The sequence below is a fragment of the Phymastichus coffea genome, unplaced genomic scaffold, assembly GCF_024137745.1.
Source record: "Phymastichus coffea isolate CEN01 unplaced genomic scaffold, Cenicafe_Pcof_1.1 PCOF00031, whole genome shotgun sequence".
NCBI lineage: Eukaryota > Metazoa > Arthropoda > Insecta > Hymenoptera > Eulophidae > Phymastichus > Phymastichus coffea.
The window spans coordinates 3,594,015-3,618,874 of record NW_026706842.1 but is presented as its reverse complement, the minus strand read 5'-3'; the positions used below and the strand labels follow the sequence as shown (position 1 = coordinate 3,618,874).

The following is a 24,860-nucleotide window of genomic DNA, read 5'->3' as shown; positions in this document are numbered from 1 at the left end:
TATAGCTACAAATTTTATTATATTTTAAACGATAATATACAAATTTCAAAAGTATTGATCAAACTTAAATGTTTACTGACAAAATATTATGCTTACAGGCTAAAGGCGATTGGGGAAAGATAAAAGTTATTACAAAATGACTATACAGAAAATGTTTTCATCGAGAGTCTGTATTTTTTGACGATATTTGTTGACAAATCAATGTACAAAGTATATACCCTGAATTTATTCCTAGTTATGCGAATTAACACTAGTTAATTCGAACTGGATGCAGGGAACTTCAAAATACGTTGGAACAACGTTCAAAGTAATAGTATAAATAAATAAACTAAACATGTAAATGGTAATTCTACCTCGCTGATTCAAAGAACTTTCTTTTCCAAGAAATTTTTTTCGAGATGAACGAGATACTTATTTGAGCGGGAAATTGTGATTACCAAATAATTCAACAATACGGTAAATATATACATAACAATAACATCACAGATCTACGTAATTGTTTTGATCATAAATTAAAAAAGATGAAATAGTAAATAAACATATAAGTAATTTCTGATTCATTTGTCATTTGCAACATTGACAAGAAACTAACAACTTTTGCTTTGATTCATGGTATATTTAACTGAAAATGTAATATAGACTAGAGACAAAATTTCTTACTGTAATATATGCTTTGATTGATTAAATGAATCTAGTCATTTTCAGATGCTAATTAGTTAAGTCACGCGTTTAATTAGTTTACATTACTGAAAACTGTCATAAAAAAGAAACTAGATTTTAGACAGCTTTATATCATTAACTAGAATATGTCCTTATCAGTCTTTGAAAGCAAAAATTAGATACTGAAGACTCGTTGCTTTTGCAAGGTACGATGCTTGAAAAGAAATAAAGCTAACTTGAAAACAAAAAATACTACGTGTCGATATTCATTATAAATTGTAAGAGTTCTTTTCTGCTCTAGTCGATTTTTGGATGTACAATGATTGCAAGCTTAAGATGCAATTGATAACTAAACTTTTTCTCTACACATTTTGTATAGATTTTATATACAGAATCGATAAACAGTCGATAATTTATTTGCTTTCAAATGCAAAAGATCGACTCAACCTTAGGGAATTCACTTCATGCGTTGCTTATATACATTTTAAGCATGTGAAAATTTTAAGATGTCATGTTACGGATTTTAGTTTTATTTTAAATGATTTGGATCTGTACTTCGAAGCTGAATGAAGTAGATTATCACTTTTATTACATTCAATCGGTAAAAATATATTTCAAGGTCTTTAGAAACTATATGCTTTGTATTTATGCAGCTTAATATAATTATTCTGTATTATTTTTTTACATTCAATATCTTAATAAAATCTATAATCTTGGAATAGTGAATTTGCTGAACATGTAATAGTTGAATTGCATAAATAGAAAAATCAAATATGAATATAGAAATTTAATTTTATCCAAAATTTATAAATCAGAACCGTAAATTAATTTGAATGTAATTACATACGTATTAATAAGTTTTGTTAAATAATAAAATGTAACTAAATAACAATCGATCTCAAATCTTAAATATAATTTCTCATAGAACATATTTTTTGAAATTATAAAAAAGAACAATAGTATTAGATCCTCCTGTTTAATGATCTTTCTCATAGTAAGAAAATCTCATTTTGAAAAGTTTAACATCAATCGGATTACATTCAATGACCATTGATAGAACGGCATTTAAAAGTGGACAATTATTTTTTATATATGTTTAAATTTTTTATGCTATCATTGATTCACAAATTATTAAAGTGCAAATTCAGACATCGTCATAAATTTTTAGCTTTTCTCTAAACTAAAAGCTCTAAAAAATATATTCAAAGGCGAATAACAAACTAGTTAACTTTCCTCAATTAGATTTTCTACTAATATTAGTTTCATGCTTTCGTGATTTTTTCCCAGAAGTTGAGCCTGAGTCCTAACGCGAGTTGGCCGAGTCATTAGTAATTCCTTCAAAAGTGGAACTCCTGTACAGCTTGCAAGCTTCATCACCATTGGTATCAACTTCAGTGGAATCACGACTATGCGTGATCCATTGCCTAGTGTCAGGTCTCTCATATCCCTGTTTTTTTTTCTTCTCCTCTACTTTTTTCCATAAGCTGGCAATCCTGCTGGTAGTCTCTTTGACCATTTTGCGCGTTCCCTGATTGGATGAATTGGACACAATGCTGGAATTGCTGTTTGAACGTGGACCTAGCGAAACTTTCCGTGGGATGCCACTTTCATTTGGCAGATTCACTATTTGATAGTTAGACGAGGACTTTACCACCCCGGTATTGCCAAGATTCGTCGACGAACGTTTAGCTATACTTGGGATACCTGTTGGTGTAGCGATTTTTTCAACGCTTGTTGTTTTTGTGAGCTTTGGGGTGGTTGGTTTTTGTGGCGTTCGCATCGAAATTTTTGATTTGGTCTGGATAGGAGTTGTTTTTGGTGACAGTTTGAAGACTGTAAGTAATTGTTCATGGAAATATTTATTTATAAATTGCTTAGATTGAATAAAAATAACAAATTTTTTTTGACAATCTATTGTTTTCGAAAAAAAAAACAAAAAAAAAAAAGAAAATTAAAAATTAGTAAAACAAAATTGATTTACCTCCACTACTAGGCCTAATCAGCTTGGAATTACACGGTGACATGGGTAAAACCATATGTGTGTTATCCATTTCAGGTTCGTCTTTAGTAAAAGTGCCTTGTCTCTCCAGAGGTTTGACTGAACTTTCGACTTTTTCTGCGGTCACGGGTATACTCAATCTCTTTGTCGCCTTGGTAAACGTCATGGAGTACCCTTTTTGTGGTATAGAGCTGCGTTTAGCTTGTGTTGGAGTCGTAGTGGTAAGTTGTTGCACGGCATTTGCACTCATTTTCGGAGTGCTATTGGACTTTTGGAAACTATTGACTTGCCTCAATTGCAATGTTCTCGTGGCTCGAACAATAGGTGATGTGTTACTACGACTGATAGGAATTTGCACAATTGCCGTTGATTGTTTCAGAGGAGACGATTGAGGCGTTGACTTCCTTGTATTTGGCGTGGAGTATAAAGGTTTTCTTCGACCGCGTATTCCCTTGGGTGCTTCTGGCTCTGATTTTTCCGCGATAGAACCGTTAGACTCCACACTTAAGTCTCTTGATAGAGTTCCTGGTTTTACGATTCGAGGGCGACCCTTAACTTGATTAGCGTCTTCTTTGTCGGAATCATTATCACTTTCCGAGTGCGACTCTTCCAACTCATTTTTATCCTGGGCAAAGAATTCTTGATGCTTAGCTTCTACACCTTGCGGAAGAGTTTGATTTGAAAGCTTTTTCGATACTCCATTTATCAAGCTCGTCGGTTCCATAATCGGCAAGCTCATACACTCGCCCTCGAATTTGGCTTTTACAAAAATATTAACATTTTTTTCATTTACACTCTGTGCGACTGTTATTACGTCTGATTCACCATTTGCATTTGCATTTCCTGGACTGGTGCTTCGATTGATTTTGTAAGTGTTAGTTCCATTTAATTTCCTAAACATGGGTATACCAGTTTTTACGAGGGAAGGAATGCCACTTTTTTCGGTACTTTTTACTTTAGTATTCTCATTCTCAATTGTAGCGTCGTTTGTTAATGTTGGCGTATTAATAGTTGGTGAATCAAGCACTTGCGTTTGGAATCTTGCTCTATCTTCTTGACGACGCTGCTTGGGAGTACGCTTTGTAAATGGAGAACATTTGCCACCTAAATTTTTAACAGCTTCTTCATTGGCTTGTTCTTGCTTTTTAAATTCTTGTTGCTCCTTTCTGATACGTTCCGCCGCAATAGTGTATGTTTTGTACCTTTCCTTGGTTAGTTGTCGCTTTTGTTTTGGTGTCAAATGACCTATAATCAATAAATTACAAGTGTGAACAAATAAGATGATTGTTTCAATAAAAAATGTATTTTGGATGTGTTTTACCGGGAAGATTTTTAGAAAGCCGCTTTTTGGGAGTAGACTCCATGGAACTATTATATTCGCTGGAAAGTGGAGTAACCCCATCGTCGGTATCATTAGCTATTTCCTCAATGCGCTCGTCAAACACACAATGCGTCGCGTCTTCACTGTAAACGTCCGCATCAGCGCAGAGAGTTTCACTGCAATGAGTATTTGTCTCCAAGGTCGAATTTTCGATTCGGCTAATTTCATTGAAGAGAGACGGTGGATTAATATTATCGAGACATTCACTTAAGCTATTGTTGGCACTTCCTTCCATTGTCTCAATGTTACTAAATTAAAAGAAAATATTTGAATATTTCTCTACGAATCAAATTTAACATAAATATAATAAAGCGAAGTATGTCTCACCGCAAACACGTCATAGACAATACATTGGCAACAGGTTTGATAAAATCGAAGACTGTATCACTTCCGGTTAAACTATTAGAATCGTTCTCCTTGCAGTCAGCAATTTCCGAAGTTATACTAGCAACACTCAGCATACTATTCTCCATGTCAGCTACATCTAACAACTCGTCCATAACCGATGGTGGCTTGACATTTTCTAGCTGTGAATTGTTTGCGTTGGCGTACTCGTTTAGCAAATTCTCCAAACTACCGGTACAATTTTGGCCATGATTCAGAGCTCGTCGCGCAACAACGCCAGACATTGGCAACGATTTCTTTCTGCCACCTGATGAGTACATTGGCGGCAGCGAGTTTGAATTGCACCGGCTCTTATCTATAAAAAGTAATTAATTTTTAGACTTTGTCAAAATTAATACTAAATTTTGAATTATCGAAGGACTTACCTCCTGAAATATCTACGATGTCAGTGGTGCCACCAATGCTTGTAGTGAGCGATACGAGACTGCCCATGTTCGAGGGCGGATTAATGGCGTCGAGATCAAGATGCGTAAGACTAACTTGATTAACATCAGCACTAACAGCAGCTGCAAGTTTGTTAGCTTCCATCTCGATGATCCTTGATTCGGTCATGCTGTTTCCTAAACTACCTTCGTCGGTAATTTGATCAACATCGCTCTTGAAGGAGGCGACCAGAGGTGCACTCATGCTGATACTTGGAAACGAAAAATCATTTGGTGAGTCTTCGTTCCAGGTATTCTGATCACTTGGGAGACTAGACTTCATTGCGCTGAATTCACGCTCTCGCATTGCTTCTGTTTGTTGCACTAATGCAGCTGTAAGCCGATCGAGAGAAGCTATCATCGCGTCAGGATCTCGCTGTCTTCGATATTCCTCCTCCTTTTTACCAGTAACTTCTTCTTGTTGAGACACAGTCTTACTATCTTTTGCAGTAACCATTGTGTCTGTCGAGTTATCAGTTACATCTGCTGTGGTACGAGATTTAGATGCAACCCTTGATCCAGTGGATAAAAGCGCTTCTGGATTTGAAACTCCAGACTGAATGCATAGTTCAAGGAGGTGATGCTCTGATCTTTCAATCGAGTCGAATGATTCACAACTCTCCGAGTTAGATGTAACTGCAGTATGCATGTTCTCTGTGAGAGTCTCGCTGGTCTCGATCCCGCTCTTCAAGCAGTTGGAACGAGTATCTTTGTCATCGATTGACGTAAAGGTCATCGTTGATATTGTGCAGTCGTCGTCACACGGACTCTGAGGATTTTTATCGACATTTTTGCCGACAGTATAAGTGTCTTGTACCGTGTAGTAGTCATCTATGGTGTGTGTCATTTCGCTAAAGTCTTCGTCATCTTGCAAGTGCTGCTGGCCATAGTTTTCTAGCGAAGCCAATGGACTTGTCTATAGTTAAATAAATAAAATTATCAACAAAATTAAGATTTTAAAGTCTAACAAGAAAAAACTTACTTGGTCTGATGCGTCATCATTTGCATCTTGAATGTCAATGTTGTTCAAGCTTGCATTAGTTTTGTATCGCACTAGAGTATTATCAACTTGCAAATCTTCTTCGAGTTCATTCCCAAGAGAACTAAAACTAGGTACGTCTGAATTTTCTCCCTGTCTACGTTCTCCTTCAAAAATAGCACTGTCGCTTTCTAGTGATTTGTATTCATCAGCGTTCAGTGTTTTCTCTGTAATAAAAAAAAAATAAATAAATAATCGGTTACTTGTTAATCAATGAATATGAGTCGTACTATCGTCGAATTTTTTTTTACCAGAATTAGAAGTCGTATTAGAGCGTAAAGAGTCATTTCGCGAGACTTTATGAGATTCATCTTTAAGATTTTGTCCAATAAGAGCGTCAGCAGTTGGAAGTTTTGAGGCATAAGAGAACTTCTGAGGTTCACGGAGTTTTCTGAAATTCATCTTGACCTTGCCGTCCTCGTGAGCATCAGAGATAGATGAAGCTCGAGATGAGTTCAACGAACTCTGATAAGGTGTACTCTCGGCGCAATAAGTCTTGCCAGTATCGGGATCAGTGCCAGTGTAGTAAGCAGAGCTTTGCTTATCATCATCCGAAGCATATTTCAGACTACAGTCTGTTTGCTGATTCAATGCTATTTCGGCAAAGACTTTTGAAGAATCTGCTAAAGGAGATGTAACTTTCATGTTCTTCTGGGGAATGTTACTATGAGTAACAATTGTTGACTTTGCCCTTGCTCCTAACAAATTGTAAGTGCTTGACTCCGGTGTTATGTTTTTTGACGAGCCCGAGTTTGTTATCGAAAAGTTATCATCAACTGATGAATGGAGTAGACCTTTTGGACAGGTAATATCTTGGTTTGGCGCTGTGGCCCACGATATGGTTGAATCGGTGTATTTCAAGCCTCGTAAATCTGGGAGAGGATCGCCCGGCTTCAAACGTTCTGGAATTGCATTCATATAACGCAAAGTATACTTTTTTTCTGATAAAGCTGAAACAATAAAATCAATCGTTACTCGACTTTGCCACATTAATACGATTTAAGATCATTAACTGTACCTTTTGAACGTCCATTGCTCGATTTTGAGGAATCATAATTACTCGGCGAGTGGACTGAAGTCGATTGCAAATCCAAAGACGAAACTCCATTAGAAGCATGTCGATTTACTTTTTCGAAAATCGTGTCCGATTGTGTGCTGGTAACCGAACGCATGGACTCTCTGCTATCGCTACGAGCAAATCCAGTTTTTATTCCAGAAGTTCCTGGTTGATTCGCATAAGTTGAATAGACAGCTGGTTGATGAAGCGATTTTCCGCTTCTGATTGGAGTATCGAGCAGAGTCTGTTCAAGCCGAAAAGTAAACTTGTCCTCTTTATTCACCGGAGAATTACTTGGTTCGATGTTGTCACAAGTTTCTGCTAAGTTATGATCGATTTCCTGCTCAAGAGCTTTTTGTCTATATGAAACAAAAAATAACAAATTTTTTGCCATACTTTTTGAGTCGAATAGGTTCAAGTAAAAATTCAATTACTTTCGAGCCATCAGACTAGGCAAACTTGGCAAACCTAATCCTCTGGCAGTGGAGTCCAGATGTACAATATTAGTTCCGTTCGGACGTGCACTGAGAAGATTCTTCAAAGCTGCACTCGAGCCCATTGCAATCATCTTATGTTTGGAGTGGATAAGACTTCGAAGCATGGGCACTGCGCCAAGATCCCAAAGCAGCTTTTGATCTTGAGGACAACGTGCAGACAAGTTCCAGAGTGCTCCACAGGCATTGCTCACAACTGTCAAGCTTGGCGATCTCAACTGTCGAAGTAACACCTAAGAACAAAGACGTGATTTTATAAAACTTATAAAGTGCTAAAATGAAAGTATACTTTTTAAAATAAGCACCTGCAAACAGCCACGCTCGCGGACAATAGCCCTGTAATCATCTCTAACAGCGATATGACTGGATATGTTCCTAAGAATACCACCAGCATTCTCGACGATTGCAAGAGTCTTAGAAGGTGCGTTGTAACTTAGCATATCGACTAGAAAAGCTAACGAGCCTTCGACGGCGCAGATGTCCATTTTGTTAGTGGTGCAGTGAGCCGAAAGATTCCATAGAGCAGAGAGTATGGACTTGAGGGTGGACTCTTTGCGACCTTCCATTGCAGCTTTCATTAGGCCCGCCACGGCAGCCACTTCACGAAGAGTTTGCTTGCTACTGCTATCTGCTCTCCATGAAAGATTACGTAGAACACTTGCGGTGACTTGCCTCAAGTCATCGCTTGAACTTCGAAGCTGAGAAACCTATTAGCAGAAATATTCACGAGTAAATGTTTTGATCTAAGTATTAGAAGCTTCTAAATAGATTTATATTTACCAATGCTTTCATAAACTGGCGGAACGAACACAAGAGCGCCTTATTATTACTATCCCCGAAGGTCAAATTCGTCAATGCCATCCCGCCGTAGCGCCTAAGCGTAATGCAATTTGGATCTTCACATTCGCTTCCGTGAGCTATATGATCCATTTCAATGAGCTCGGCTACAGCGTGCAATCCACCCAGGAGACACATAGCATGTCGATGAGACTCATCAAAGGAGAGTTTCATCAAAGCGGCAATCGTTGCTCCTGGATGCCTATCAGTCTCGTCGTCGGTAAGCGGCATAGTCTCCAATGAATTCCTTAGCATCTGACAGTAATCTCTGATTTGTTCCAGTAGCCTCAAAACTCGTGCCTCACGTCTGCTTGATTTCTCATCTCCCCTCGCATGGACGATGTTGTATAGTGCCCTGGAGGCTCGTTCCCGAGTTTCGGGGTCTTGGCCTGGTGCATGAATTAATTGAATAAGAAGTGGCAGGCAACCTGACTGCCTCATGACTAAGCAGCTGTCAACTGAGTTACTCATTGACAGCAGAGTGGCACTCATGTCATCTCGACCCTCTGTACTACCCAGCATGCTCAGTAAACTGTAAACCACATCCATTTTAGCACCCAAGCGTCGCTGACCCTGTATGCTAGATGAGATATTCATTCCAGCTGTTGAAGACATGCTCATGGCATTTGGTAAGTCCTGTCGATTATTAGGATATAAGTTGGAAACGAAACACTCATAAAATATTTGAATTTAACAATTCTTCAAATTCATTGAAATTTTATTTTTAGAATTAATGGAAATGAAATTAAACAATAGTATTGATCTTACCTTCTGCGTTACAGATCCAATTTGTGGAGCAGGTAGCTCTACAGATTGAGTTGAACCCCATGAATCTCTTTTTACTGGCCAAACATTAGGTGGCTTTGGCAGCCTTTGGGCTTGCAAGGAAGAACTTGGACGACTATCATCTTCAGTGCTGCTTTCATCGAGCTCATAGCTATGAGTGCTTTTGGCATATGACTGTAAAATAAAAAAATAAATTCTGATATAGTAATCATGTAGTGATGCCTGTGTGAAAATCCAATTACGTTATGAATTTGTATTTATTGTAAACTGACATTCACAGTGTATGCATTCGAATAATTAACAAGATGAAGTTTTATGAAATATGAAAAACTATTCTAATACAAACAAAATTGAATTTAAGTACATTACTAGAATACTTCGAGAAATTTACTGCACTTTAATTACAAAGCAGCGAATTTCATGAAAGCTGTAGTCAATCAATGGAAGTGAAAAAACTCAACAGCGAAAATAAAATGCATAGACCAACCAAGTAAAAGAAAATGAAAGAAAAATCGAGAGAGGAGAAAAATAAACAGTATATAAAAGGTTGGCACAATGTACGTGAGTAACAAAGCCGCAAGTCTGACTCATTCGTCGAGAGTTGTCCCTTGACGCCCTTATAACCTATAAGTACACTGCACAATCTAGCGAAGATTACACTACACTGCATCAACCAAGAGGCGAGAGAGAGAGAAAGAGAGAGAGAGAGAGGTGCGTCAACGTCGAAGGGGATGGTTGTATGTATATGTATAAACTGCTGAAAGACACGCACTAGCACGACGCATTCGTAGCCAATGACACGCGCACGCACATAAACACGGGAAGATCAGAGAAAAGGTCAAACCGGCGATTTAAGATAGGATACGCGAAGGGATGCCGAAAAATCGAGAATTCAATCATACAGACCTACACATGAAGTGGGGCACTGAAAATATAAGGGATAGACACTCTTGCTTGCTACATATACTGCTTTTATTTTGCTGTCTCTGTCTGTCTGTCTGTCTGTCTGTCTGTCTCCCTCCCTCCGTGTGCTAAATCAATACGATCATTAGGTATGGCACCCTCTTCTCGGAAAAAGCTCGTTTTGTTGTTTTTTCGTTGTCATTTACGTTCATATTTTGATGTTCTGATATCGCATTATGATAATATTATAATTGACTTTTACATGGTCAAATAAAAATTGCTTCTTAATGAATGAAGGACAAAAAAATATAAATATTCATGCAAGGTCAATAATTTTATACACGCTTGAAAAGACAAGCATCCGACGCAACTGTTCAAAGTGAAAACATTCTTTTTTTTTCAGAAGCGGCTGATTTCCAATTACTGTTTATTACAGCCTCGTAATTAACCGGCTGGCGCCATATGTTTTAGCTATAAAGTTAAGAATTTTATAGTTCGCGTTAGCCGAGCGTGACACACAAGAAAAAAAAAAAGAAATTATATATGTCGATCCGCGCGCTTTCTCAACTCAAAGGAGTGTATTTTTTCTCTGAAGTAAGTAAAAATAAAGAAAGTAACTCACATCAGGCGTGGAGATGCCGGAAGACGTAGGCCTGAGCAGCGAAGGAATCTGCTCGGTTTGTTCGGCGGAAGGACGGTGGAGCGACTGAAGCGAAGAGGAGCTCGCCGGAGGTGGTCCGAGGCACGAGTCTGATAGACTTGGAGGTGGATTGTGACTTGCCCACGATGCACCAGGACCGAAGAGTAATTCTTCTCGTGGGCCGTGTAATGACAAGGGACGTCGTCGTTCCCATGCGTCTTGATGACTCGGACTGCCAGACTGCTGATCCTGTAAAAGCAATTAAAGATTGACTGATCATTCTGGCAACGAGGTAGATCAATTCGAAAACAGTGAATAAATCATTCGATTGAAAAGCACATCGAACGAATAGCGTGGAAAATTGACGTGGTCGCCGGCCAGTGCAACGCATCGCGCGTGCATCCTCCGAATAGTGATAAAAAGTGGCGCGTGCACGCACGTGCATCGTAACACGCGAGCGCGTATCCCGTAGGGTAGCGTATCGGGCAGATGCGTTATTGCGGGATACGAGGGCTACTAATAATCGCACACAAGGGGCGAGGAAGGAGGGAGAGCCAATTGCGCGTGCAATGGATTACCGAGTGGCTCACGCATCCATCTGATATCGCATAACGAAGGTGCGCGCCTATTAATCCTCCCGATTTTTGCATGCAACTTTCTCTCGCGCGAGAGAGGAAGCGCATGCGCCCGTCGGGCGTTTCTCGTTTCGCGCGTGCGATAGATGCTCATCAGTCAGCTTTCTTGATCGATTGCTTTTGTCGCCAATGAAGCTCGCCTAGCGGTAAATAATACTCGCGCACAGTCGCGCGACTTTCTCCCGCGAGCTCCGTTATCAAATGTTTCCACTTTTTTCCCCGAGGCGCGTGCACAATGAGATTGGTTGCATTTCGAGAGTCGGCTTGGATAGGCGCCCCGTTACGACGCATATCTACATGTATATATGCATACGGAGCGTCGCCTCGTTACAGCATTGCATAAGAGAGAGAGAGAGAGAGAGTCTCGATGCCAAGCAGGAAGAGGAGCGCGCGCCCCGCTATACGATAGCCAGCGAGAACGACTTATTGACTTTGATGCGGCGGCGACACTGTTTCAGCGTCCGCCTCGGCTATCGCGCTTGGCGTCCGTCGGCTCGCCTCCTCGACGGCCGATCGACGCACTGTTCCTTGTTGCTCGACGATGTACGTGGCGCACTTGTCTGGCCGGCCTTGATCGCTCACTCGATCGTTTCCGTGCGACACTCGCGTGCAGATGGAAATTATACCTTGTCCCTGCACCGCGGCACGCTAGTCCTCCTCTTGGCCTGCTCATTCCTTCTGTCCTCCTTGCAGATCAGTTCCAAATCGATCCTCCTCTCCTTGTCTTGCTCGTCGTCCTCGTCGCCATGTCGCAGCCGCAGCTCGCAACTACTGTCCTGCCGCTGCATGATCAGCTGCAACCTGTTCTTCTCGGTCTTGGCCACTTTGCTGTCGAGGGTGGTGCGTCTCATCACGGGTATCATCGTGCAACTGCCTACCCCGCCTCCTGGCATTTTTCTCGCGCTCCTCGCGTACGTCGATATCACTCGCAAGCGCGCACTTTAGCTTCGGTACTGGCAGCAGCGATGATGCTCTTCCTCGTCGTCCAGCATCTCGTCGAGCACTGAAGCGTGGCGCGGCTAGCTTTTGTCGTCGTCGTATTCGTCGTCGTACTCGTCGTCGTCGGCACCGCCGCCGCCGCCGCTGCTGATGCTGCTGCTGCGCAAGAGAACTGCAGGAAGCAGGCGAGAGAGAAGAACGCGTAGGCCGTGCGGAGGACGTAGACGTAGCTTCTTCTTTTCTCTTCCTTTTCTGTCGCAGACGGTGCCTCGCCTGCGCGAGAGAAGAGAGTTGCGCAGGCGTCGAAGCAAAGATTTTCCAGCACCCCCTCCCTCCGAGCACGGCGTCTCTCTTTCTCCCTCTGCGCACCCTCCGCGGCGGGATTACAGCTGGCGCCGACCAACTCGGATAAAGCGAAATCCGAACGCACCGAGGCTGCCCCTAACCGCTCGCCGCAGCTCTGATTGGCGTCGGCGAAAAATTTGACGGAGGCGCGAGACTGGAAAGTGCTTTGCGCGCGCGACTGCCGGGCAGATATTCGCCATATCCGAAAATAGCCTCGCGTTTGGTGCAGCGGCCGCGCGCTCCGGCGCCTGCGTAGGCCAGACGCGCGCGGACCGCTCGCTTTTTCAAAACGCGCTGCGAGCGGACGAGACGGGGGCTTGCGCACTTCCGTCTCCCACGCGCGCTCGGGGCCGGGCGTAATTTTTGCACGAAACGCTTCCGCCTCGGTGCCTCTCGTCCCTTCCCCTCGCGGGCATGTGCTCCGGACGGCTTGATAACGAGCCGCGCTGTTGACTCTCCCGCCGTTATCGCTCTTTCTCGCCTGCCCTCGAAGACCGAGCCGAAGACTAAGCTGAACTGGCTTAAGGTTGCTGGCTGACTCAGAGAGTCGGTGCAGCTGTGCGAGCTCGTGACTCATTCTCCGTGCGCTTTCTTCTTCTTATTCCTCTTGTCGCTGCGCACGCAGTTCACCGACGCGCCGATCAAATTTGCCCGTAGCTTTGCGGTGCTTTGCGAGCAAACAAACTGCAATCTTCTTTTGCGCGCGCACGTGATCTTCGGCCGAGGTTTTGCCGTCTATCGGTCGACGCGCTCTTTTTTCACGCGCACTCCGTCGGTATTTCGCACGTTTCGCCTCGTTATGCTAATGCAAACTCGTTCGCGAACTGGTCGTGTGACGCCCGATCACTCGTACAGCTGTAATTTCGATGTGCATAAAGCGCAGAAAAAGACGATGACGGATTATTCGAGACTGTATCGTCACGTGCGTGGCGGCAATCGACGAAACGTCAGCCGATTGATAATCAGACCCGTGAAGGAAGTGCGATATACCGTTGCGCTCGCTCGCAGAGTTTTTTGCACCTTAGCCGGTCTTTAGTTTCGGTGTAAGCGACATACCGTTACGTACAGACGGACAGATGAGAGCTTCGACACCTGTTTGTCGCCGCGCTAATTGAACGGGCGCGACCGCGCATTTCTTTGCGACGAGTGCGCGCGACAAACGGAAGTACAATTTTACGTGTACTTTCGTGGGTTAAAATTAGGACTGCGTCGTCGGCGTGGCATTTCGGCTCGCAAACAGAAAAACACCGAGTGAAATCAGGCTAATGGATGGAATAGAGCAAACGACTTTTTTTTTCCGGGATGAGGGGGAGTGGGGGGAATAGCACGGGGCCATCGGCTTGATTTCGTGCGCGGGCGCATATGCACCTGCGAGTGGCAAGAGCCCGACGACGATGAAAAATTCCGCCGAGGGGACACGCGCTAAACGCCTTCATTTGCTCGTGCGACGCGACGGAAGCTCGGCGTCCCTGACTTTTGCTTTTCGCGACCCTTGATCCGACCGCGAATCATCGAGCTTGAGCAGTAATTCAATAATCGAGAGCGCGCGCGCAGCGCCGTAAAAGAAAAAAATTCTATCGTTCGACAACTCCTAAAAAGAGAGAGAGAGAGAGAGAGAGAGAGAGAGAGAGACAGGAACCCTCGCCAAAAATAATTCGTGCAAAGGACCGGAAAGCTCATCTCTCTCTCTCTCTCTCTCTCTCTCTCTCTCTCTTTCCCTCGCGTCACTTTCGCTTTCCCATGGCGGGTGCGTGCGTACGTGCCCTGTCTCGGCAGGGCTCTCTGATCAATAAACGTACTCTCTCTCTCTCTCTCTCTCTCTCTCTCTCTCTCTCTCTCTCTCTCTCTCTCTCTCTCTCTCTCTCTCTCTCTTTCGCCTCCGGGCTAGTTTTGCTCGACGTCCAAATGAATTTTTCCGCTGATTTTTCAGCCGCAGCCACTTCAAAGCGAGGGCAACAATTGATTTTTCCCTCGAAGCCAGAGATACTTTGAGATCTTTACGCTCGGCGTAGCACGACCTTGATCGCTCTCTACACGCGCGCATTGTTGCGCTCGCCTTTTTTTCTTCTTTTTTTTTTTTTTGCTGCCATTACCGAGGTTGTTGCACCGCGCGCGCTATAGCGATCGATCGATACAAAAGCCCATCGCTTTTTCCAGTTCACTGCAGTCGTCGCTTGGCGAATTTTAATTGCGATCTGTAGCTGCGCATGTGTGTGTGTGTGTGTGTGTGTATGTGTGTGTGTGTGTGGGTGTACCTGAGAAAAGAGATGTCGGTTCTTGTTTCGCCAGACATTGAGACGCGAGTAGGGATCACCCGGTGGGATTTTCAAACCGACGCTGTAACCCTCGGATCTTCGCTGTGGCAAGCTGGCAATGCTGAAATAAAGACGTGGCGTTATGAATTTGGCCATCCGCTTGTCGGCCCGCGCGCGATTCAGCGCAGGAGACCGGGAAAAACTGACTTCGGGGCGGACAACGAGGACGCCTGGCTCGTCTGGCAGAGCTCCGTTTGCTCGCATCGCTCGAGCACGCTGTCGGCCAGCTCGATACCTGCAACACAGAAATGCAAAGGGAAAAGAGGTCTGTAAAAAAGGGGAAAAAAAGAGGCGCCGACTCGCGCGGCTCATTTCTCCGCGAGGCGCTCGCTCTCTCGCTTTGCGCGCAAAGGCACAATGTAGAGATACGCCGGGCGCCGCTGCGACCTGGATTTTCATCTCTGCCTTCGCGGAGAAATGCGTTTTGCAAGCGCACAGAGACAATTAACGGAACAATACAGCGATCGATCAACGAGCGCGGGAACCCGCCCACACGACCGCGACGATCGGTTATGTCATCGCTGCGGCGCCGAGAGTAAGGCGCGATGGTTACCTCTCTCGTAATTCTTCTGGATGAGCGCGAGGTTGTGGTTAACGTCGGCCGAGTCATCCGGCGCGCCAATCAGGTCCGCCGAAAGTTGCTCCTGCAAGAGAATCGTCTCTTGAGTGAGCTTCTGCACCTGGTCTAGCAGGTCTTCGTAGTTCGACACTGGTAGCGTCATTGCGGATCATCCCAATTGCTTACTGACGCTCGCCGTGAGACTTGCGTTTTCTGCGAAACACAGGAAGCAGATCATTTTTGTTATTTTTTCCTCGCTGTGGAGGCCAAATCACATCGGCGAAAAGCGCTGCCGCGTGCATTCCTCCTTTTTTTTTTATTTTCCTTTCGAAAGAGCCACGGACGCGAATCGCACATCAGCCAGTCGATCTTAAAAAGTGTCAAGCGTTCGAGAATCGACTTTTTTTCGTTGTTGCGTTTATCAACGCCGAGAGTTTCGCGTGAAATGTTCGAAGCATCGACCGCCGCGGTGTCAATAAAGTAGAAAACAAAAAACTAATTGATTCCACGGTATTGACATTCCATAAAAAGGCAGTTCAAAGCACACGCGAGCGATCAATATTTGCCTAAAAGCAGAATAATGGGAAACTAGAGCCGGCGGCGCATCGCCGTAAGTCGCCCACAACGCACGGAAAAGGTGAAAGGATGGGTTTGCTCGGCCGCCCACTTGTAGTTTCCCATGCGGCGCACGTAAGTGCGTGCGCCGGCGAAAAAGAAACGACAAAGGAAAAAAAAAAAACGCACACATCGAGGAGGAGGACGAAGAAAAAGACCTCCCTTCGCGCTTATTATGACTCACTCTTTCTTTCTCTAGCGCAGGAAGTTTTCTCGCGCGACATCGTCGAATAAATTTACAGCTCTCTCTTACAGCAGCCTTGAGAGGCTCGAAAGTGTGCGCCGAAAATAGTAATCAACGAATTTATGTAACGATCTCTAGCTGCGCGCGCGCGCGCGGCTCGCCTTGATCGCACGCGTCTCGTTAAGCCTTGCCGTTAGACGAGCGCTACGGCGAGCTGTCGGCTTCCTTTGTCGCGACGACGGCTGATCGCCGTTCGGTCTCGCTGCAGCGCAGCCGCGCGTCGCCGTGTTCGGCTCGTCGCCGGCGGCCGAAAACCAACAGCGATCGCGCCCTCGTTATTGCGCCAAATAAGGCAAGACGTCCTCGATCGTTCGACGTCCATGTTGAGCGGCCTCCCGGGAGCCTTGACTCGAATTTCGCCAAACGTGCGCTGGCGCAGGTGTGCGATGTAACGCACGCCGATCGGCTCGCCCGACCGTGCGTGTGCACGCGCCGGCGCTTACCTCCTCGTTTTCGATTTCTCGCTGATGGGATAATCGCTGCGTCCGCGTGTGTGCCGCGGTAAGAGTTTTCCGTACCGCGCGGCTGCGTTCGCCGTCCGGGGAAAATGTATTCGCGAGATGAGAATCCCCATCGGCGTCACGCTCGGAAAACACTTATTGCGCCGCGCTCTCATCGACGACAACAAGAACGCATGGCCTATGTCACATCGAGCATAAATAATCGTTTCCTCGAACCGAAACATTACCGCCTTCACCAAACTGCTCGTGTGAAGCACCGTGCACTTACGTGCCTCCCCTCCCCTCCTCCACCGAACCACACAAATTAAAATAAGAAAGCCATCGGTCTATTATTTCTATTTACGATTTTTCAAGAGAGAGAGAAAGAGAACCTCTCTCTCGAGTCATCGGTCGCGGCGGTACGATGCCGCTCCAAAAATATTACACCTAAAACACACAGACACATCATATCTCTCCATTTCCACTCATTGTCGTAAAAAGAACGAGTTTTTTTTCTCTCCTCCGACTCTTTCGACATCGCGCGCGTCGCGCGTCGTGGCGCGGGGAAACGCGAGATCTCGCTGCGTGTCATATGCTCTTTTGGTTTAGAAAAGCGGAATAGCGATAAAGTCGCCCGCGTGAGAAAGAGAGAGAGAGAGAACTCGAGTATACGAAATTAGCCTTCGCGACCCACTTCGTATAATAAGCTCGCGAGGAAAATTGCGAAGGAATACGTTCTCGTGGCAGGTGTTGCCCCGCACAAGTCGATGCGTAATCGTTTAATTGCGAATGGCTCGTGCGAAGAATAAACGAGAGAGAGAGAGAGAGAGAGAGAGAGAGAGAGAGAGAGAGAGAGAGAGAGAGAGAGAAAGAGAGGAAGGATCGTGGGGTTTTACCGCTGATATCGGCGACACGTCATGCGAGAGTTGCTTGGAAATAGCGATGCGTCTCGCAAGGTGTTGGGCAACAAGCGATCGACAATCACGACAATCGCACTTCCGCGATCGTCGCTCGCCTAGCTCTCGCGCCGAAGATGTTCACCTCCTCGCACGCACCTTGCACACGCGTAATATCGATCGCATCATGCATCTAAACGAAGGGGCGAGCGGCCAAAACTCAATTATGCCCCCGCTGCTCTCTCGGCTCCTTAGCGAGGCGCGAAGCGCGCACTCGTATCGCGCGAAACGATTCGGAGCGCAAAGGCGTCGAGCTGGTTCTCGCTTACCGGCGCACACGCGCTTTCCGCACTTTCACCTTGGCTCGACGTCGCCGACGCGCACGAAAAACACGGGCGATCCTCGGTCCGAACCGCGTGGCGCTCGCCGTATGACTGAAATCCCATGCGCCCAAAACTCCCCCGCGCTCGCTCGCTCGCCAGCCCACTACTACTACTCTACTATATCCCCACCCGTTGCGTCTCCACGGCGGAATTTCTCGTACGCGCTTCGGCGAGGCGAACCCTTTGCGAAAAGAAGAAGAAAAAAAAAAAAAAAAAAAACAGCCGGCACGCCGCGGACAGATTGATATGCGCGCGTCTCTCGGATTTCCGCGAACGCATCGCGCAACGGGATACGCGTGCATACGGACAAGGTGCACCGTAACGAGAGCGATTTCTCGTGATTGATATCTTTCAGCCTACCTTCTTTTTCTCTCTCATCTCGACTGCGTGCTGCTTTGTTCCGAATGACTATATTGCTCGTCTTGATAACGGATTTTCAATGGTAATTGAGCGCTGCGTCGAAAACATTCGGGCTCGCGAGAATGAATAAAGAGTGTAATTGCGTCGACTCTCCGTGAAGAATGCGAATTTAACATTATGCAAGATGTATACGACCTGCGCTACGGTTTTGCTAATTAATAGCGTTAACTAGCGCCAATCGGAATCTAGCGCGCATAATAAAGATCGTTTTACAAAGGTTAGTGCGTTACCTATGTGTAATTAATAGAGATTTGTTAAGAGATCGTCCCAAAACTTCCGACCGGATGTACCTTGCAAGCCTGTTCGGCAAATGGAGCCGTAAAAATGAAGAAGTTTGTTTTGATAAACGGTAACCTCGAAAATCCCCTCGTTTCTATTTACATCAGTAAGCATCTCCGTAAATATATATTTGGCGATCGACGCATTCAGCGCGAGAACACCATTCGCGATTTACGCATTGAATATTGTACGTAGGCGGCTGAATAACTTTTGAGACGTATCCAAGTATGCATTTCTCTCGGGCTCTCGGAATCTCGGGTGAGAACACAAAAAAGAAAGTCTGCGCAAATAAACTTTACTTACTGTTTGTAGTCTGCGATCTATTGCTCGATCCCCCTCACATCTTTCGAGAACGCGCATAATACAATTTTCCGTTTTATTTTGACGTTTCGCAATTTCAGATTCACCGAGAAAACAAATGCATTGCACTTGTTCAACGTGCTCGCAATATTTTTCTCAATGAATTTATTGTCAAGTCAAAACTCGTAATATTTAGGACAACGTCACGTAGTACTCGATTTGCCTATAGAACTCGGCGAGTAAACACAAACACTACAGCTAATAGCCAAGCTGATTATTTTTCAGCGTATAAACAAAGCGGCTGTATCGTGTAAAAATTACAGGATCCGCAGATCCACAAACTCCTAGTCGAATCTCAGAGAACTGTTTTTCGGAGCACTGACATCCGCGCACTGAACGGAGTAGAGTTAAGCGCGCGAGGGAACATCCGCGACATCTAAAGATACATCGGCACCGTTCCAGATGATCCATAAATAAATTGGTTGGCTATTACGCCCATTCATGCGCTTCAGCCATTATCCGTTTAATGATGATTAATTTATCTTTCGTAATATTGTTATAAGTATCTGTTTGCTGTCGTTCGGTCAAGTAAATGATCTATTGAGGTTTTCTGGGTTCGCGACAGATGGCAGCACGCAATGCCTTTATTTGTCAATATCAATACAAACATGTTTGGCTAAGCTTTTACTACAATCATTAGTAAATACCATAATTTTACACTTTTAGTAAAGTTTGAATACGTTCAAAGGAGGAGCCATTCGTGGTTTTTTTTTCAGATTCAGATAAATATATTAAAGTAAGTGCTTTGATAAGAAAAAACTTACACAATGTCGGAGCGAAAAGTATTAAACGTAAGTAAAATTTTCTCAATTTAGAGGTTATAATATTGACTACGAACTTGGATTCACGTTTCTAATTTTTTTTACTGTGTTGTTAACTTTGTATTATGGTTTTATAGAAATACTATCCCCCGGATTTCGATCCGTCAAAGATTCCACGAGCAAAATTGCCAAAAAATCGCCAATACACAGTACGTCTGATGGCTCCATTCAATATGAGATGCAGTACTTGTGGAGAGTACATCTACAAAGGTAAAAAGTTCAATGCCAGAAAGGAGGATGTAGAAGGGCAGAGTTATCTTGGTATCAGGATATACCGATTCTACATAAAATGCACCAGATGTTTACAAGAAATATCATTTAAAACTGACCCACAAAACACAGACTACGAGATTGAAGCAGGTGCAACAAGGAACTTCATGGCACTAAAGCTAGCTGAGGAACAAGCTAAAAGGGAAGAAGATGAAGAGAAAGAGGAAGAAGCCACAAATCCTATGAAATTACTTGAAAAAAGAACACAGCAGTCAAAACAAGAGCTGGAACTGCTGGAGTCGTTGGAAGAGTTGAAAGATTTAAATAGAAGACAACAAACAATAGATTATGACCAAATGTTACAAAAGTATGATACAACAGCAGCTAGACTAAGGACAGAAAAAGAACAAGAAGAATTGGATGAATTAGAAGTTCAGGAGATTTTCAAAAAGAAGAGGAAATTAGTGGGAAAAGTTGTAGAGGAAGAAACTATAGAAATAGAAGAAAGCGAAGACATTGAACTGGTACCAAAAGTGAAAAGGATAACAGCGCCACCCACAAAAACATCCTCAACAAGTTTAGCTAACAAAAAAAAAGGCTTTGGCATAGTCATCAAGCCATCAAGTAAATCTATTTCTAGTAGTACATCTAATGTAATTATTAAGACACAAAGTAGCAGTACAAACGAGTCGAATAATATGAATAACCAATCTAGCAATAATGTACAAAATGAGTCAAACAACAAAGCCAGTGATAAGCCGAACAGCCTCTCGCTACTGGGTTCATATTCTGGTAGTGAAGAGGATAGTAATTAATAAATGACGAACAATGCTAATAACGGATAATCATGGTTTTATTTATAAAAATTGTAATACAGAATAAATTTACCTAATAGATATATGTTGACTATATAAGAGCGTACAAAGTTTTTCTTCTACCAATGCTCCGTCGACAACCGGTTAATTTTTCCATTTTTTTACATTTCGATCCTACTAGCAAAAAAAAAAGAGGGGCGGTTCCGGCGAGCGCGCACGCGAAGTTCCTTACAGGAAGCTGAAGCCTCTATTCCTAGAACAAAAAGACAAAAGAGAAAAGGTGGAGATGAGTGATTTGGTAAGAGAGAGATAAAAGTTAGTGCGCGAGGTCTGCGCGGCGGGCTTATAAGGCACTCGTGTAAGGAACCTCCGTTGCATGTGCAAACGAAAAGCAAAGCGGGCCTGACGTCCCCGTCGACGGCAAACCCGTGCGGAAGAAGTTAGTGCCGATGGGAGGAGCAGTAGTCGTAACGCGTCGACCTTCTCACGGCGCAGTGTCGGCTCCGAGGCGCAAGGACAGTCGGCGGCTCTCGGATGAAGGGCTTCAAGAACCACTTGTAAATAGGGAAAGAGCCGGCTCTCTTAGTCGCGTCGTAGGGTTCGACTCGGTGGCGGTGGTGGATCTCGCGACACGCGTAAATTTTCTCCACGTGGCGGTGAGAAGGTTGCACGTAGGACGCGGCCTCGTAGGTCTCCAAGTCGACGATCGGCGGCGGCGGCGGCGGTGGCGGCGGTGGCGGCTGCGGCTGCGGACGCTGCCTTACGTACCGCTGGCTCAGCTTGCCCTCCTTCAGCGCGAACTCCAGCTCGCCGATGCGGCTCTCCAGCCGCGTGCGCTGCGTCTGCGAGTACTCGTCCTGCTTCTCCATCTGCTTGACCAGCTTCTCCAGCTTCATCACCTGCATCTCCTTGGACTCTAGCATCGAGCAGAGCTGCTGGTACTCCTCCGCGTTGATCGCGTTGATCGCGTTGTAGTGGCTCTGCGGTCGACAAGCGAGCGGTCGCGATCTGGCCTCGTTCGAGCGCGGCTGTCGATCGATCACCTGCTCGGCGAGGGTTTCGTCCTCGGCGTCCGGCTCCTTGTGCTGCAGCAGCGAGCGCGTCTCGTTCCTCACCCGCATGCCGCCTTCGAGGTTGCGCAGGTAGCGCTCGTAGCGGTCGACCTTGAGCTGCAGCTGGGCGCAGGTCTTCTCCAGCTCGGCGTTCTGCTGGCTCGTCTCGGACAAGCTGCCGCGCAGGTCAGCCAGCTGCTGCTGCAGCTGCAGCACCTGCGCGCCGTACGACCTGCCGCTCGACTCCTTCAGCTGAGCCTGCAGTCGGCTCATGTCGGACAACCGTAGCTCGAGGTGCTCCGCTCTCTGCTGCCTGCGCATCGTTCGTCGACTCACTCATCGTTACCCCGCCCGTCGCCGCTCGTCCGCGCGACTCACGTCTTTTGGTAATTTTTCTCGAGCTGCAGCAATTGGTTGCGCGTCGCCTGCAGCTCATTCGTCTTCCTCAGCAAGTCGGCCGTCAGTCGCTGCTTCGACGAGTCGTTCTCCTGATCCTGAAATGCCGCGCGATCTTCAAGCCGTCAAAGTACGCAATACATGCATCGCATGCATGGCGCGCTCGCTCCTACCGCAGCGGCCATAATCTCATCTCTCTCGAGCTGCAGCTTCTGTACCAGCTCCTCCTTCTCCGCCAGCAGCCTCTTCGTCTTCTTCAGATCGTTGAACAGCTGCATGTCGTACTCGGTGTTTTGCTCTGCGGACCAAACCAAATCGATACGCGATGCTGTCCGACCGTCCTCCCCGACCGCCCAACCTGGAATGCCGACGCTCCTCTCCTGCATCTCCAGCAGCTGTTTGCACTTCTCCTCCAATTTGGCGTTCCTCGACTTGAGCTTGTCGATCGAGTCCGCCACCTCGCGGGCCGCCTTCCTCTCGTTCTCCAACTCCCTCTCGAGCTCGTGCACCTGCCTCTTGTACTGGGCTACCGTACTATTCGCTTCGCTCTCCTTCAGCCCAAACTCCTCTTTCAGCTTGGCGACTCTGTCGCAGGCGAGCGATCGCTGAGCCCCCGCTTTTCGAGTCACCGCCTCACCCGAGCCGCTCGCTCGTACCTGGCTTCCAGGGCCTCGTTGTGCTTCTCCACCTTGGCCTTGGCGGCGTCGTGGCTCTTCTGAAGCTTCGCCAGCTCGCGAGTCTTCTGCTCGAGAGCCGTCTCCTTCTGCTTCAATTGCGCCTCCAACTGCCTCGCGCCGTCCTGCGCCTGCTTCAGCTTGGTTTCCGAGGCGCTCAGCGCGCTCTCCTGCTCGCGTATCTTCGCTCGCGCCTTCATGAACTTCTCCCTCTCCTGTTTCAGCTCCTTCATCAAGTCGTCCGTGTTTCCAGCTGCAACTGAATTGCCGATCGACCAACGCCTTTTCACGCGTCGCCGGATCGTCGCCCTTACCGTCCGCCGGCTTGGAGCTCTCTCGTTCTCTCTTGTAGACTTGACACTCGTGCCACAGACACCTCACGCGCTGCATCAGCTCGTCGACCTGTCGCAGTTGAGCCTGCCTTACCGTGCTCAGCCGCTCCTCGAACTCCGTGTTCTCCACCTTGTACGTGTCCAACTGGACGGCCATCTCCTCTTTCATGCTGAGGGTAAAGAAAGGCCCGTCGATCGTCATCTCGACCCGAAACGCACGCCCGGTCGAGTACTCAACTGTAGCGGCGAGGGCATCTCGTCGCTCGGCTCCGAGTCGAAGTCGACCAGCCAGGCGAGCGCGCTCGCGCGCCTCTCCAGAGCCTCGTGGCAGAACGTCAGCAAGTCGTCGCTCATCCGATGCAGACTGGTCTCCAGCAGCGATATCAGATCCATGTCCGCGTGCGACGGCGACTCCCCGGGTGCCGTCGTTCTCGGCCGGCAGGCCGCGATCGACGGCGCTGGCACTAGCTCTTCCAAGCGGCCAGGATCGCGGCCACCCGACGCGATGATTTTCTCGCGCAGCTGGAACAACTCTTCGAAGGCCTTCTCCGACGATTTCTGCGGGCGAACGTTCGTTGTGCGAATGACGACGACGAGCCGGGCGCTTCCCACGACGACAGCTCACCTGCTTGTCGACGATGTCTTGTCGTAGGGTAATGTAGCGGCTCTTTTTGGTGGAGAACTGGTTCTCGAGCACGCGCCTCTGGCTGCCCGTGGGCGTGGCGACGAAGCCCGCCGCCGAGGGCGAGTGCCTGGCCACGGGCTTCGGAGCCTGCGACGACGGGCTGTCGTGGCTCCTGGACGCGACGCCGCCGCGCCTACTTGACGTCGGCGTGGCGGGCGGGTCATCTCCGTTCCTCGCCACCTCCTAGTGCACACGATTCGTTACGATTCGACAGGGTAACGCGTCCGAGGCGCTCGGTTACGTGGCCAGCCGACTGGGCCGAGCTTCTGTCCTGCTTCGGTATTCTGCTCTTGACGAGCGGCGCCGCGACGCTCTTCCTCGGCGCGGTCTTCGCCTCGGAACTCGCGGGCTTGCCTGCAACGCGACCAGTCGCCTCCGTCAGTTGCGCTCGCGAGATGAACTCGAGGCTTTGAACTCACTGCAGCTGTCGGAGCTTGGGGTCTTGGCTCTCGGAGCCGACATCGCGCGAATGCTTTTACCCTGGAGTCGTATTAACTCAGCGACAAAAGCCTCATGTTTCTTCTGACTGCTCTTGGCGGAATTTCGATGGTGCGTGCACCTTGCGACACGTCGCGTTCGCTCGCACACACGCCCTTCGGCGAGAGCACCCCTGCGTGCTGCGATTAACCCCACAAACGCGCGCAGTTTCTTCTTTGTTCGTTCGCCGGCAAAACGCTCACTTCAGCTTTGTGATGATGATGATGATTTGCATCGGTCGCGCAACTGCCCTTCGGCGCGCTCACTGGAGAAGGATAACATTTTTCGCGACTGCTTATGCGGACAACCGAGCGCGAGGCACGCGGGTGAGCTTGCCAGTCGTAA

General features: G+C 46.6%; 3 protein-coding genes across 7 annotated transcripts; 1 reads left to right on the top strand and 2 right to left on the bottom strand.

Annotated features, from left to right (window-relative positions):
• Positions 1-17: 17 nt before the first annotated feature.
• On the bottom strand, positions 18-19,360 carry LOC131663102 (uncharacterized). 5 transcript variants are annotated; one of them, XM_058933201.1, is made up of 18 exons: positions 18,997-19,360; positions 15,411-15,629; positions 15,005-15,092; positions 14,798-14,918; positions 10,606-10,872; positions 9,063-9,254; positions 8,238-8,930; positions 7,763-8,164; positions 7,398-7,690; positions 6,925-7,322; positions 6,158-6,856; positions 5,850-6,073; positions 4,811-5,783; positions 4,368-4,740; positions 3,981-4,288; positions 2,833-3,904; positions 2,651-2,799; positions 18-2,493 (listed from the first exon to the last, which is right to left on the bottom strand). In XM_058933201.1, exons 2-18 carry the CDS (start codon positions 15,577-15,579, stop codon positions 1,964-1,966), a joined length of 6,951 nt encoding a protein of 2,316 aa, XP_058789184.1. In that variant the 5' UTR covers positions 15,580-15,629; positions 18,997-19,360; the 3' UTR covers positions 18-1,963. The 5 variants fall into 5 exon arrangements, with proteins under 5 accessions (XP_058789184.1, XP_058789180.1, XP_058789182.1 ...); XM_058933197.1 differs by having other exon boundaries at positions 2,642-3,904; XM_058933199.1 differs by lacking the exon at positions 18,997-19,360 and adding an exon at positions 17,941-17,956 and having other exon boundaries at positions 2,642-3,904.
• A 309-nt stretch (positions 19,361-19,669) lies between these two features.
• On the top strand, positions 19,670-20,985 carry LOC131663179 (splicing factor YJU2). The gene is made up of 2 exons (XM_058933377.1): positions 19,670-19,844; positions 19,952-20,985. Exons 1-2 carry the CDS (start codon positions 19,821-19,823, stop codon positions 20,897-20,899), a joined length of 972 nt encoding a protein of 323 aa, XP_058789360.1. The 5' UTR covers positions 19,670-19,820; the 3' UTR covers positions 20,900-20,985.
• Positions 20,986-21,127: 142 nt separating this feature from the next.
• Positions 21,128-24,500, bottom strand: LOC131663093 (myosin-11-like). Its single transcript, XM_058933188.1, is given in 10 exon segments — positions 21,128-21,152; positions 21,668-21,849; positions 21,940-22,264; positions 22,330-22,932; positions 23,004-23,280; positions 23,336-23,523; positions 23,592-23,911; positions 23,979-24,221; positions 24,280-24,392; positions 24,458-24,500. Coding segments are annotated over 10 exon segments (2,319 nt in total).
• Between the last annotated feature and the right edge of the window lie 360 nt (positions 24,501-24,860).

Excerpts from the sequence above, each read along its gene's own strand:
- LOC131663102 (XM_058933197.1), bottom strand. The coding sequence starts at position 15,579 with ATGACGCTACCAGTGTCGAACTACGAAGACCTGCTAGACCAGGTGCAG. Across the intron at positions 15,093-15,410 it reads CCAGAAGAATTACGAGAGAG|GTATCGAGCTGGCCGACAGC; the intron begins GTAACCATCGCG and ends TCTGTGTTGCAG. Across the intron at positions 9,255-10,605 it reads CCGGCATCTCCACGCCTGAT|TCATATGCCAAAAGCACTCA; the intron begins GTGAGTTACTTT and ends TTTATTTTACAG.
- LOC131663179 (XM_058933377.1), top strand. The coding sequence starts at position 19,821 with ATGTCGGAGCGAAAAGTATTAAAC. Across the intron at positions 19,845-19,951 it reads CGGAGCGAAAAGTATTAAAC|AAATACTATCCCCCGGATTT; the intron begins GTAAGTAAAATT and ends ATGGTTTTATAG.